General features: G+C 40.7%; 1 protein-coding gene across 1 annotated transcript in view; it reads right to left on the minus strand.

Annotated features, from left to right (window-relative positions):
- Nucleotides 1-329: 329 nt before the first annotated feature.
- rnf213a (ring finger protein 213a) overlaps nucleotides 330-11,857 on the minus strand; it is a 30,635-nt gene continuing 19,107 nt past the window's right edge. The window contains exons 29-67 of the mRNA XM_005454919.4: nucleotides 11,723-11,847; nucleotides 11,291-11,395; nucleotides 11,087-11,211; nucleotides 10,880-11,002; nucleotides 10,716-10,777; nucleotides 10,446-10,599; nucleotides 10,216-10,357; nucleotides 9,919-10,110; nucleotides 9,657-9,787; nucleotides 9,394-9,551; nucleotides 9,095-9,301; nucleotides 8,821-9,008; nucleotides 8,577-8,697; nucleotides 8,346-8,446; nucleotides 7,768-7,950; nucleotides 7,401-7,567; nucleotides 7,197-7,299; nucleotides 6,977-7,091; nucleotides 6,689-6,896; nucleotides 6,393-6,589; nucleotides 6,178-6,300; nucleotides 5,981-6,091; nucleotides 5,617-5,859; nucleotides 5,456-5,531; nucleotides 5,324-5,358; nucleotides 5,126-5,226; nucleotides 4,880-5,036; nucleotides 4,547-4,721; nucleotides 4,176-4,270; nucleotides 3,821-4,072; nucleotides 3,561-3,693; nucleotides 3,132-3,215; nucleotides 2,872-3,052; nucleotides 2,420-2,621; nucleotides 2,245-2,322; nucleotides 1,931-2,128; nucleotides 1,631-1,720; nucleotides 1,339-1,517; nucleotides 330-1,248 (exon numbers count right to left, since the gene is read on the minus strand). Of these exons, the coding sequence (XP_005454976.1) occupies nucleotides 1,092-1,248; nucleotides 1,339-1,517; nucleotides 1,631-1,720; nucleotides 1,931-2,128; nucleotides 2,245-2,322; nucleotides 2,420-2,621; nucleotides 2,872-3,052; nucleotides 3,132-3,215; nucleotides 3,561-3,693; nucleotides 3,821-4,072; nucleotides 4,176-4,270; nucleotides 4,547-4,721; nucleotides 4,880-5,036; nucleotides 5,126-5,226; nucleotides 5,324-5,358; nucleotides 5,456-5,531; nucleotides 5,617-5,859; nucleotides 5,981-6,091; nucleotides 6,178-6,300; nucleotides 6,393-6,589; nucleotides 6,689-6,896; nucleotides 6,977-7,091; nucleotides 7,197-7,299; nucleotides 7,401-7,567; nucleotides 7,768-7,950; nucleotides 8,346-8,446; nucleotides 8,577-8,697; nucleotides 8,821-9,008; nucleotides 9,095-9,301; nucleotides 9,394-9,551; nucleotides 9,657-9,787; nucleotides 9,919-10,110; nucleotides 10,216-10,357; nucleotides 10,446-10,599; nucleotides 10,716-10,777; nucleotides 10,880-11,002; nucleotides 11,087-11,211; nucleotides 11,291-11,395; nucleotides 11,723-11,847 (5,577 nt within the window). The 3' untranslated portion in view covers nucleotides 330-1,091. The remainder of the gene's footprint in view (nucleotides 1,249-1,338; nucleotides 1,518-1,630; nucleotides 1,721-1,930; nucleotides 2,129-2,244; nucleotides 2,323-2,419; nucleotides 2,622-2,871; nucleotides 3,053-3,131; nucleotides 3,216-3,560; nucleotides 3,694-3,820; nucleotides 4,073-4,175; nucleotides 4,271-4,546; nucleotides 4,722-4,879; nucleotides 5,037-5,125; nucleotides 5,227-5,323; nucleotides 5,359-5,455; nucleotides 5,532-5,616; nucleotides 5,860-5,980; nucleotides 6,092-6,177; nucleotides 6,301-6,392; nucleotides 6,590-6,688; nucleotides 6,897-6,976; nucleotides 7,092-7,196; nucleotides 7,300-7,400; nucleotides 7,568-7,767; nucleotides 7,951-8,345; nucleotides 8,447-8,576; nucleotides 8,698-8,820; nucleotides 9,009-9,094; nucleotides 9,302-9,393; nucleotides 9,552-9,656; nucleotides 9,788-9,918; nucleotides 10,111-10,215; nucleotides 10,358-10,445; nucleotides 10,600-10,715; nucleotides 10,778-10,879; nucleotides 11,003-11,086; nucleotides 11,212-11,290; nucleotides 11,396-11,722; nucleotides 11,848-11,857) is intronic.

Consider the following 11,857-nt stretch of genomic DNA (forward strand, 5'->3'; position numbering starts at 1 on the left):
AAAAATGAGCTTTGAATATACTTCAAAAAGCCTGAAAAACTATTCCTGAAAACTAATTAAAGAAGTTACAAGAAAGCTTACCTACGAATGTTCAGGCTGTGCTGAAGAATAAAAGTGATCATACCAAATATTGACATTCAAGCTTGTACAAAATCTGCTTGTTTTTTCTTATATGCTGTATTTCCATGTATTTTTGCACATATTTCATTAAATTGTATCCATTTCTCATTTCCAAGCAAAACAGTTGAAGGGTGGCTCAAAACTTCTGCACAGTACTGTATCACAAATAACAAAACGAGTTAGGAAGCTAGAGTCAGTAAGAACTGAGACAGTGTTGAAAAGGAGGTTATATTTGACACGTGTATGTTTTTGGCCTACAACCTTGGTGTAAACAAAAGAAACATAAAAATCAAATGTAGGCATCATTAAAGGTTTGCTGGAAGCTGTTTATATTACAGATCCCACATACAAAAATTACTAAGTGGAGAATGGAAACAATAGAAAAAGTGAATTGTACTCGGTAAATATACTAATCAGTAATAACAACTCAAAGAAAATGAATGAAACAAGTGGACAGCACGATGACAAGAAAGGCAAGTAGATGTTCTGTATATGAAGCAAAGGTTACAAGAGAAACTCAGAAATGTAAATGACATAATGTGACTGATGACTTCAGTAAAAAAGTCAGCTTGTTCCTGAAAAAGTGATTTAGATAAGTCTGATTTTACCTTCCTCAATTTAATCCACTTTTTTTTACCTGAGTAAATTAACCTTTTTTCAAATTCACATTAAATGTCAAGTGCAAGCAAGCAGACGTCAACTGCAGCTGCAGAGATAACATCAAAGAAATACAAAGTGATACAATCCAAGAAGAGATCATTAAGGGAAAAAAGTTCACATTATCATATAGACAAGCTGTAAAATGTCTCTTATTCTATGAAGCTAGTGCTCTGTCAAAGGCACCTCTTCTCTGTATACGTGTAATTACATGACAAATGAATACTGTCATTTCAAGATGTAAACTTGATCTGAGGGATTTTCATGACATCGCATACAAAAGGAAAAAAATGAATAAAGCTTAAATCTTGTTCTCATTGTCTCTGTCCGCGCTCCTGCTTGAAGGTGACGATAAACTTCCATGCTTCGACGTAATGGGACAGGAGGATCTCTTCTGGGAAGAGCTCTTCCACATCGGCGGGAATGTCCATGTCTTTGCGCTCCATTTGAGACACCAGCGTGTCTTTCAAGCTTTAAAAGATGAAACGAGCAATTTGAATCAAATCTGCCACTGCTAGAGTAATGCAAATGAAAACACAATGAATAAATATGAATTTTTACCCCCAGTCAGGCCTGAAGGTATCAGTTGCATTTGGCTTTTTGAGGAACAGCACCAGGAACTCGTGCATCTCCAGGAGGAAAGTGTCAGCACTGTTTTTAGAGAAGAAACCAATCAGCAGCCTGTGCTCGTCCTCACCCAGGGCCTGTTTGTACTTCTCTGAAACTCCTACAAACGGATCCTGATGAACACAAAAAAACACATGTATAGGCATATTGGTAATAACTATTGAGACATCTGTACTAGATCACATCTACGCATAGAATAATACACCTCTGTGTCTGTGATGCTTACCCTCTTGAGGCGCAGCATGTTTTCTGATTTAAGTGAGGCCAGCAGCTGCCACAGTGCCACACAGTGTTTTAGGCAACACATGCCAAAGGCCTGTGGGCAAAACAATGTGAACGTGAGGCATAGAGAACATAAAGTAATTAAGATCTTACCAGATCTTAAACTCAATGCTCCTAACTAGCAACAAAATTAAGTTTCTTAAAGCACACTTGGCACATTTCAGTTCTGTATAAACAGTATCCACATAGTAGTCAGAAAGAACGAGCAACAGTATAAAATAGCCGGCGTCTCAGATAGGCCAACCTTGAGGATGTGCTGAGCCATCTGGTTTCTCATCTGCAGCACCTCCTCCAGGTAGGAGGACAGCTGCATATAAGGCTCTCCCCCAGTCATGGCAAGGAAACCAAGGGCCACTTCCAGCATTGACAAAGCGTCACACACCTCACTGTAGGAGTGGAGCTCTCCAGCCACAGCAAAGAGAGTGAGAGTCTGAAGAGGCTCCTGTTGGCATACATCATAATGGCTGTTATCATCAGAAGTATGTACAGTATACACAGTTTGTAATCTCTGATAAATAAATGCTAAATCCGAGCATGTTACGACCTATTACAACTTACTTGTTTGACTTTTTCTTTTATGTCCTTGAAGATAATCTCGTAGTTGCGATCGTGTCTATTCACTAGTGTAGGAAGGCCCTGTGGATGAAGGACAAAGAGGGGGAAACTGTGCTTTAACAAACTGTGCTTTGAATTGTCAGCAAAGCTGCTTTGCTCCTCATTTTCATTGGCTCACATTGAGAGTGATGAGAGGCTTGCCCAGCAGGAAGCGTGAGATGATCTGCTGCTCGATCTTAGGCAAGTCATACTCGTGAAGGGTCTCCTGGCCCCGCTCGATGCTGTACTGGGTGTTGGACAGAACCAGCGGCATCACATCCCTCTCCAGCTCGTAACGAATCACATGCAGGTCAGTCAGATCTGCAGGGCTTACTTTGTAGCTGAGAGAGGAATAAATAGAAAGTTTACCCAGGAGACAGTGTCTCTATATTTTGGGATTCTACTACTCTGACACTCTTTTCAGTCTTCAGCTCTTTCCAGCTATAATTGAGATATCATAATGTTATTTTAATCCATCTATATCTTATAATTTTGGCAAACATGCCGTATGAAGTGTAGAACAAGTTCAGACACAGTCTTCTGAAAGCCAAAGCATTGCAAGTGAGAAAAATGTGGCGTGAGCGCCCCCACCTGGTCTCCTCTCCAGTGTGCTTGTCCACACAGTATATAATGTCATTGTGCAGCGCAATTAGGTAGCTGACCAGAGCTGTAGAGCACAGGCCTGGGCCGTGTCGCCGTGGCAACAGCACCCTGAAGTCACTGTTGAGGTCCAGGTCATTCTGGCAGAACTCAGCCGGGATCTTAATCTCACCTGAAAACATTTTAAAATGACGTTAGAACGAGACGTTGGACAGGTCAGCGCTGGTGTAACAGTACTGCTGGTTGCTTACCATTGGTTGCCAGCGATACTCTGAGCTGATTCCAGGTTGCCAGGAAGATTCTGATGTGTTTTTCGTACCGGGTTTTGAGTGAAACTGCATACAAGAAGAAATCAAATAATTAATCCCTAGTGTAAAGATGTCAGCCGCGCAGGAGACCCGCAGTTCACACGCTACAGAAAATTAGAACATCAACATCAGCGGCGTTCACGTGTGGAAGAGATTTTCCTCTTTATGAATAATCAATCATTGTCTCCGTCCAGGTTAAAACAACTCACTCCTTGGCAGGCAGGTTCTTAAATCGCATTCTGCCAGCTATTTAACAATGACATTTCCGAGAACAGAGGTAATTAGGAGTTGCATGGAACTTTGTATCTCTTGTGCATGAGTCACGTAGTTGAAAAGGCTGAGAAACACTGATGTAGACAGTTAAGTCAATACCCGCTTTCTGATTGCGGAGAAATTCAGCGATGCTGCCTTCCGTTAGCTCAGCGATGTTCAGAAACTTCTTCACTAGATCCCTCTGGAGTGCCAGGATTTCAGGAAGGTGCTTCACCAGTCGGATTTCCGCTTCCTAAAAATAAATAATCAGTAATACTAATAATAATAATGACAGTGGTAGTGTTTTCAGATCACCGACAGATTTTTTTTTTCCCCTTTCTTCAACATTAAAAATGCATTTTATGTTTTCATTTTCTCACCCTATGGAGGAATCTCCAGAGGACCGGCAAGGTGTCTTTGCCATCATTTTGCTCCACGATGTGGGTGAGGCTCAACAGAGACACTTTCTCCCTGCAGCTCCACACAGCAGAAACATGGATCAGAGATTTTGGAGGAAGTGAAGCCAAGAAGAGCTGAGGATCTCCATATATGAGCTTCATGATTGGACTGGCAGAGATACGAGAGTCAGCCCGGATAAATGTGTTCACTTCCTTTAGCTGTCTATCCAAGTGCTGTGGAAGAGCAGGTGACATGTTATGTTATGCATAGATCTTGTATAAACATATGAGGCAATTTGTACTGTTCTGGGAAAAAAAGGAGTAAAACTTTGAGTACCTTCAGATGTGGTGTGATAATGGCAGCGCTCATTTCAATTTCCCAGCCGTTTCGTGCTTCTTTGGTCGAGAGAAGATTGTCATACTGAACAGGCCCTGAAAGGAGAGTCAAGCCTATTGAAAAACCTTTTACTATGACTATTCTCAGTCTTTACAAATCTATACATATCTTTAAGCTGAATTAAGTCAAATTTGTGGCCTCTAGAGGGCACACTTTCTCTCTTCTATGCTGGACTATACTGGACAACTATTCAAAGTCCAATCGGATTGTTTGAGTTTTGTCATCAAAATGCTTCCGTAATTGTTCACACAGGACTTCACTGGTATCTTATATTTGTAGAGAGCTGCAGTATTAGTGTAGCTTTTACTTACATCTTTGCTGCTGGTGTGTCTCCAGGAGGCTGTTGATGACCAGGTGAACAGTGCTGATTGTGTCGTCTGTCCCCTTACCCAGACTTCTGATGAGGTGTTTCATGTCCTTTCTCAGATGAGCGAGTAGAAACTCTCCTGCGTCTTGGACTGGAGGTTTGATAATGGCAGAAATAGACTAGAAGGAAAAAAAAAAGCGGATGACTCTCCACCTTTCTTACTACAAACAGTGGATTATAAACAGGCTTATAACATTATCTTGATGGAGATTACTTGGATAATTTGTGGTTGGTTAAAAAAACAGCACTTTTGAAAACTCCGTTCTGTTTGTGCTACCTGTGGTTGGCTGCAGGAACCAAGCAGCATGGCCATGTGAGTGAGCATGCGAATGATGGTGAAAGGAACGGGAGAAATGCTCTTGGTGTCCAGCATGTCTGGATTGTCTCTACGTCCGGGGTCACCGAGGACGTGGCCTGTTTGAGTGCGGTCACCTCTGTCAGCAGACAATGAACAAATAAATACTGATGAATATGTTTATTTTGCTACTTTCCTCTTTCCACCTGAATTCTGTAGGCCACTTACTGGACTTGCACAATACGAAATCCTGGCACAGGTCTGTGGTCATTCCCTCCAATCACTGCACCACAGTCTACACAATGACTTGTTTGCATGGGCTGGCCACACTAAAGAAATAGAAAGAGTTTCAAATAAATATGAGAAGAATACCAACAAAAGTGACTTTTTAAAAATGGATTATGAATCCAATTGAAGCTAACATACCTCACCAATGGTGCAGGGGTGACCATTTGGACAGTCTGTGTTAAAAGTATAAAACAATATGACAAAGGTGTTTAGCACATCACCTCATATCATCACATTAGAGGGTTTTTTTGTCTTTTTAATAATACTTACGATACCACTGCAAGTGACCCATAGCTTGTTGAGCCACTGCTAACATGTCCTCCGGCATGGTGGGCAAGAAAGCCGCCTGTACCAACAGATGCATTCCATATATATATTTTTTTTTTAAATATACCCAGGTTTTGATCACTTATAACAGCTATTATACATACCTGCATATTTGCAGGTGTCATAGCTAGCTGCTTCAGTGGAGCCAAGATCCCCTGGTTTCCACAGAGCAAGACAGCAGCTAAGTGAACAGCCAAGTCCACCGACACACACTGGGCACCAGAGACCCCGCAGCGAAGAGCCAAGGGCCCAATCTGGTTGGTCACCAGAGACAGGGCAAAGGCCTTCACCTGCGGGCTGGGAAGGAATTTTGATTTCTCGATGTAGCTCATCAGGGCCTCGACTTGCTATTGGTAAAAATATACACACAAATAATTAAATACTGAATGGAGACAAACTGAAAACTGTAACTTAAAATAAGATAAGATGATGTTATTTTATTTAGCCAAACTGAATTAGAAAACCTACTTCAGGCTTGGGATGGAAGCTCGCATTGGTTTCTCTGTAGAGAGTGGTGACTTCTCGATACAGTGCCAAGAGAAGATAAACTGTTTTCCACTGTGGTAGGCATTTGCACCGCTATAAAGACAAAGCAAAAGACCCACGTCATTATGCATGCAAAGTCCTGATTCTGAATTTCCACCAAGAAAGCGATGCAACATTACCTCGCAAGCCTCATCCAGTCCATCCAGTTTGGCTTCCATAACTACTTTTGCAACAGCATTTCTGATGGTCTTGTAATCTTCCCCACACACGAGATACTGATCTATTGGTGTGACTTCTTCATCCTGGGTAGAGTGAAATGAAAATGAATTATTTAGAATAAAACTTTGAGTTTATCTTCTTTATAAGCTGAAAATCAAACTGTTGCTAAGCGAACCTTTTGCTGAACTTCCTTAGGAAAGATCCAACTCATTTGATCCGATTTGAGGAGCTTCTTGACAAACTCTACTCCAAACTGACTGCACATCTTACGGATCAAATAGACCCGATACCAGTCATTTCCACTCCGCCTACACAAGTCTGTCACACTGGTCAGGAAAGCTGTGCTTCCGTTTTGGCCACCTTCTCGGGATCCTGGTAAAGAATAATGTTTTTGTAAAAAGGAGAACATTCCTGACACATGGCAGGAGTATGACAAACAATAAGAGTGTGTAACTCATTAAAAATATGCACCTGGAGCTCTCAGTTTTTCCACAAACATGCTCACTGCCATATCCAGGTCCATACGCACTCTGGCCACCTGCTGCAGGTACTCTACAGTAGCCTTTTCAGAAAGCTGATCACGAGACTGCAGGAAATCAGTCAAGAAGGCACTTTCATCCTGCAGACATGCCTGCTGGTCTGCAGTGGACCTGAACTGCATCCTTTCAAACATGGAATCCTAGAAAAATAAACATTTAAAAAGGCATTTTAATAAAATCCACAATCAAATCCACATGCAGCTTGTGCGTTAGCGCTTACCTCCAAGCAGTTAATGTACAAGGTGTAGAGCTCAGTTTTATCCATCTCCTCCAAGATGTTGCTCCGCTCAACTGCTGTCAGATGCTGCTGCAGGTACTTCTTAACATCATCAAAGCTTCAAAAACAGTCAAGGTTAAACACAAATTAGAAACTGCCATGCACAGGCATAATAAGACCTCATGCAATAACCAAAAAAAGGAGGAAAGAAAAGGGACCTCACCTGTACTTCAGAAGAAGTTTGAGCACTACTGACCGCACCACCGGATTTTTATCCACAGAGTCGTCAAACGGAGAAAGCGCCTTTGTAAAAATCTGCTTATTGCCTAAAAATACATAAATCTATTTAGAACTAACAAAACATATAGTTGTACCGTCGCACATGGATGTGTTTCACATACATGGTGGAAAGAAAGTAATAGAGTACCTCTCAGAATTGAGACAGCGCCGGCCTCCACCATGAGAAATGACAGCAAATGAAGAATGACAGCTGAGCAGGGTGGAGAGTTGTCCTTGAAACACACAGTCGACACCAGGTCTATGAAGAAAGCATTGCACTTGTTCCTGAACTGGGCATGTTGTTTGATGGGAATCCTACATGAAAGAAGATTTACAAAAGTCACACAGATGTTTTAAAGCACATCACAAAACACATCTAATCAAAAACAAGGTACTTAAATGCAACACAACTAAACAGCAGCAAAAGGCAGATCAAAAAATGTTGCATTGTGTGGGAATGATATCTTTGTTCATTACACATGAGTCTTTGGCCTTATTCACATATAGATACCAACCTTATATCATTTGAAGGAACCAAGGGAAAGTCATCATTAACTGGCTGCATGCAGAGAGGACAGTACATCTGTCCAGGCACCAACCACTTTTTGATACAGGCTACACAGTAGATGTGTTCACATGGCAGGCAGAGCGGGTCCTGGGGGTCTCCCATACATACTGGGCACAGTGTAAGACCAAACCTGAGAAAAAACAAAACAAAAAAACCCCAAAACAATTATAACGCTTCTGATGTTCAGTAGTGAAATATTACCAGTTTAAAGCTATGATAGACACAAAATCCAAAGAAACTGAAAATAGACAGCCCTCCTCCTGCAGTGCTTCCTTCTATATTTTAAGCCCCTAGATGCTAAAATCGGTAAATGTAACAAAAAAAATTGTTAAAAATAGAATCTTAGCTCCCAGCAAGAAAAAAAAAGCTAATTTTTAGCCATAAACTTTGATTTCAGTTCATTTCATTTCACCTTCTCCAACCTTCTTAAAGCAACCAAATATAATCCTAAATATGCCCAGAAGCGGTAAAGTACAGGATGAGAGATTCTGTTAACATGCAACATGTATAAAGATCGATGTTTACCTGAAGATGCGTTCGATGGCTCCATCTTTGCAGGTTTTGAGCAAACGAATTACTGCCTCAAACGTCTCCTGAGTTTTGAGGTCTGAGTTTTTTTCCAGTATCTTGAAGGGAGAGCAGAAGCAATACATGTTTATTATGGGTGAAGAAAAGAATGTAGTTATTGTGAAGAGCGTTTTATGGTAATTATCTGTTCTGTGAAAATGTTTGTTAGTACAAAGAACCCAGACGCACCTGGCCAAGCCGCCCGGTGTTCTCCAAAACTAAAGGAGACAGTTTCTTCTCCAGCTCCTCTATTCCCAGCAACATGTGCTCCACAAACAGAGACAGAGAAAATATCCGATTCCATCCAGCTCTAAAAGCAAAAACACCAACAAATAACCTTTCATTTCAATACAGCTCAAGCAGTTACCTAAAGACAAACTAAAAACCTCAGACTTGTGAACATTTGGATATTTTTTCCTTAAGCTTTACTTACTGGACTCTCTTGGCGATTATCTTGCTTCTCTCTCCATAATGTCTCACGCTGTCCTCTGAGCAGATTAACTCAATAGCAACCTGGATTTTTTTCACCTGCCTGAGCCAGGCTTGTCTTCGGGCATCTGTGTTCAAGTCTATGGGCTCCAGGTACTCCACACATGCAAACCCAGCATACACATCGAGTACCTTGGAGACAAAACCCAAAACAAAATTTAAAAAAAATAGAAGACTATTGATAACTAATTAAAAAACACTGTGTAAATAAGGATTACCAGTTCATCTCCGCCTCTGGCATTAGGATTCATCAGGAGGTTTTGGGTCAACTGAGGTACAATGCACATCACTCTGCAGAGGTTCTGGAGCCGGTTTTTGAACTCATGATATGCAGCATGGACCCACGGAAGAGACGCCACCGCTTCAGTGTCACTGAGCTGCAACCGCAGTTCGTTAACACAAGAATTCAAAGCACCACACAGGAGCTAAAAAAATAAATAACATGCATTAGTATATACTGTCATACACAATCTCACCAACATCAAATGAAAAACAAAATAAAAACAAAACAAAAAACCTGGAGATCTTCCCGAGAAGTGACATTCATTGTGATGGAGATGAAATCCTGAAGGTAGCGCTGGAAAAACTCAACCTGCATCTCTGGGTCTGCTTTTGCTATGTAGCGGCCGAGCGGTGTCTTCCAAAAGAAATTAACAAACTCTTTCTGAGTTTGCCCTGGAAGACATATGAATTTAATGTAAAAACAAAACAAACAAACAAATAAACCCCAAAACACAACATCACTATATAAATTATATAGTGGCTAAAACAAACCACTACCTTCATGTTGATGTGCATGAACCCAGAGCTCTTCTAGGTAGTCCTTAATCCTCCAGCTGAATGGCATGCTGCAGCTCATGTTCTTATCTTGGGCAATGTAGTGCTGTACAAGGATGGTTCTCGTCTCAGAACTATAAGCAGTTTAAAAAAGCAAAGTGAACACCAGACATCTTTAGGTACAAGAATGTTGTTTTTTTTTTTAAACAAAACAATTATTACACATTATTACATGCACAATAATTACATTATTAACAACACTTACGTGTGGTCTAGTGTTAGGTGTGAGATTTCCAGCAGCTTTTCATTGCCAAAGATATCTAACCACAGCTTCTTAACAGATTCACCACAGCGGGTATCAAGCAGGAGGTCCATGTTTTGGTCACGGTCTATGAGTGAAACTAGATGCGCCAAGAGGGGGACGACCACAGCCTGAACACGCTTCCATAAGGTGTGTCTGTCATGAATGGAGAAAAAAGGAGTTTACAGTGGTTTTCAAATAAATATAGGAAAATAAATACTGTATATTAAACTGCATATTACACAAGACCGAACCACTCACCTAAAGGTGCCTCCTTCTTGCAAGGCATCGATGTTTGAGGCCTCCTTGAGGACCCAGTTGCTCTTGATGGATGAGAAAGTGTTGCCGTCGTGAGTCACCAACAATGAGTGAAGATGCCGCTTCACCACTTGTAGGAATTCACCTGACAAATTCAGATAGAATAATTAGCATTAGCAAAAGCAAAAAACAAAAAAAGCAACAGCAAGTACTGAAAAAAGTTTTGTTAGTACCTGTTATTTCATCATTGTCACTCAGGAGTGTCAGAAGGATCTCTACTCTCCGAGTACTGCGGAGGCCACTTTCCACCTGGTCCCTCAGCATGGCTACTGCACTCTGCACACAGCTCCTCAGTAATGCTGTAGTGTCCACAACACTTTCCCAGGTCTGCAGAAGAAGAACACACTAGTTAAAATCTAGTGTTAAGATTAATCCCCAATAAAATAACATGTCATTCATGTAAGAAAACAATGTGATGACCATGCAGGGATTTATAGACTTACATTTTCCTCCTGCTCAGTTTCCTCCTGTTCACTCTCAGTGTACATGTCATCAGTCTCCATGGCTTTAACAACAAATTTGTAATTTAATACACAATACTGTAAAGTGAAGAATTTATATGGAGACAACAACATAATTTTTTATAAATGATTTATCATTAACTAACCTTCAGCCTGAGGTGCCTTTGTTTCAAACATTTGACTGATTGTCATGTTTTGCAAAGTTTTGATGTCTGAAACAATGTCTTTAGAGCGTCTGAGGTCATCAATATGAACTGATCTCCAGGGGCCTGTGAATATTAACATGTCTCAGCTTATTGTCCACTCTTTACACGACATAATAAAAAATATAGTCCATGTTGTATAAGCCTCACCGCCATGAAAGCCAATGTAAGAAGTCCCTCCTTCCATTCTTGGCAGTCTGGTGATGAAGTACACAAACACCTTTCTACCTGTGTTCTCCTGGGTTATCTTATTGATTTCATTAATCGATGAATACCTGGAAATGAACAGTAAAAGTTAATATGGCAAAACCACCCTGTAGCTAAAAGCCCACGAAAAGGAAGTGTTGGACCTACTTTGCAGATGCAATGAGGTTGGCGCTGAGACTGGCTTCATCAAAATCACTCTGGATGATGAGGACCCTGTTGCTGCTGCTTTTATTCTCAGCTGTGAGGAAGTTCCTACAAGAAGACAAGGACATGCTTTGTACACTGTAACACATCTCAAGATCATAGTCAGTTATTCTCATGCAATATTTGCTTCTAAGCATATTCTAAAAATGTAAATGTCAAAATGTGTCAATACATTAAAACAATCACAATAATCTGTAAATTCAGTAACAGAAGGATATGTTAGTTAGTAATATGTTTACATTACTAGATATTACAACTAGTCTACGACTGTTCTTACTAGTACATGTGTATATGCGTTTCACAGCTTTGTTTCTATTGTACTTTACTGTGTGAATGTAAAAAGAGTAAAATTATGCATTCCCTAGATAAACAAACCTTATCTTCTTCAAGAAGGAGTGCTCCGTGTCAAACTGCTGGAGTGAGAGAAGCTCAACACTGTGCAACATCCTCTCCAATGGTTCGAGGTCAAAAGCAGTCAAAAGTCTGGAGAATGTTGTCACCTATAGTGTA

The sequence above is a fragment of the Oreochromis niloticus genome, linkage group LG4 (assembly GCF_001858045.2).
Source record: "Oreochromis niloticus isolate F11D_XX linkage group LG4, O_niloticus_UMD_NMBU, whole genome shotgun sequence".
Classification (NCBI taxonomy): Eukaryota; Metazoa; Chordata; class Actinopteri; order Cichliformes; family Cichlidae; genus Oreochromis; species Oreochromis niloticus.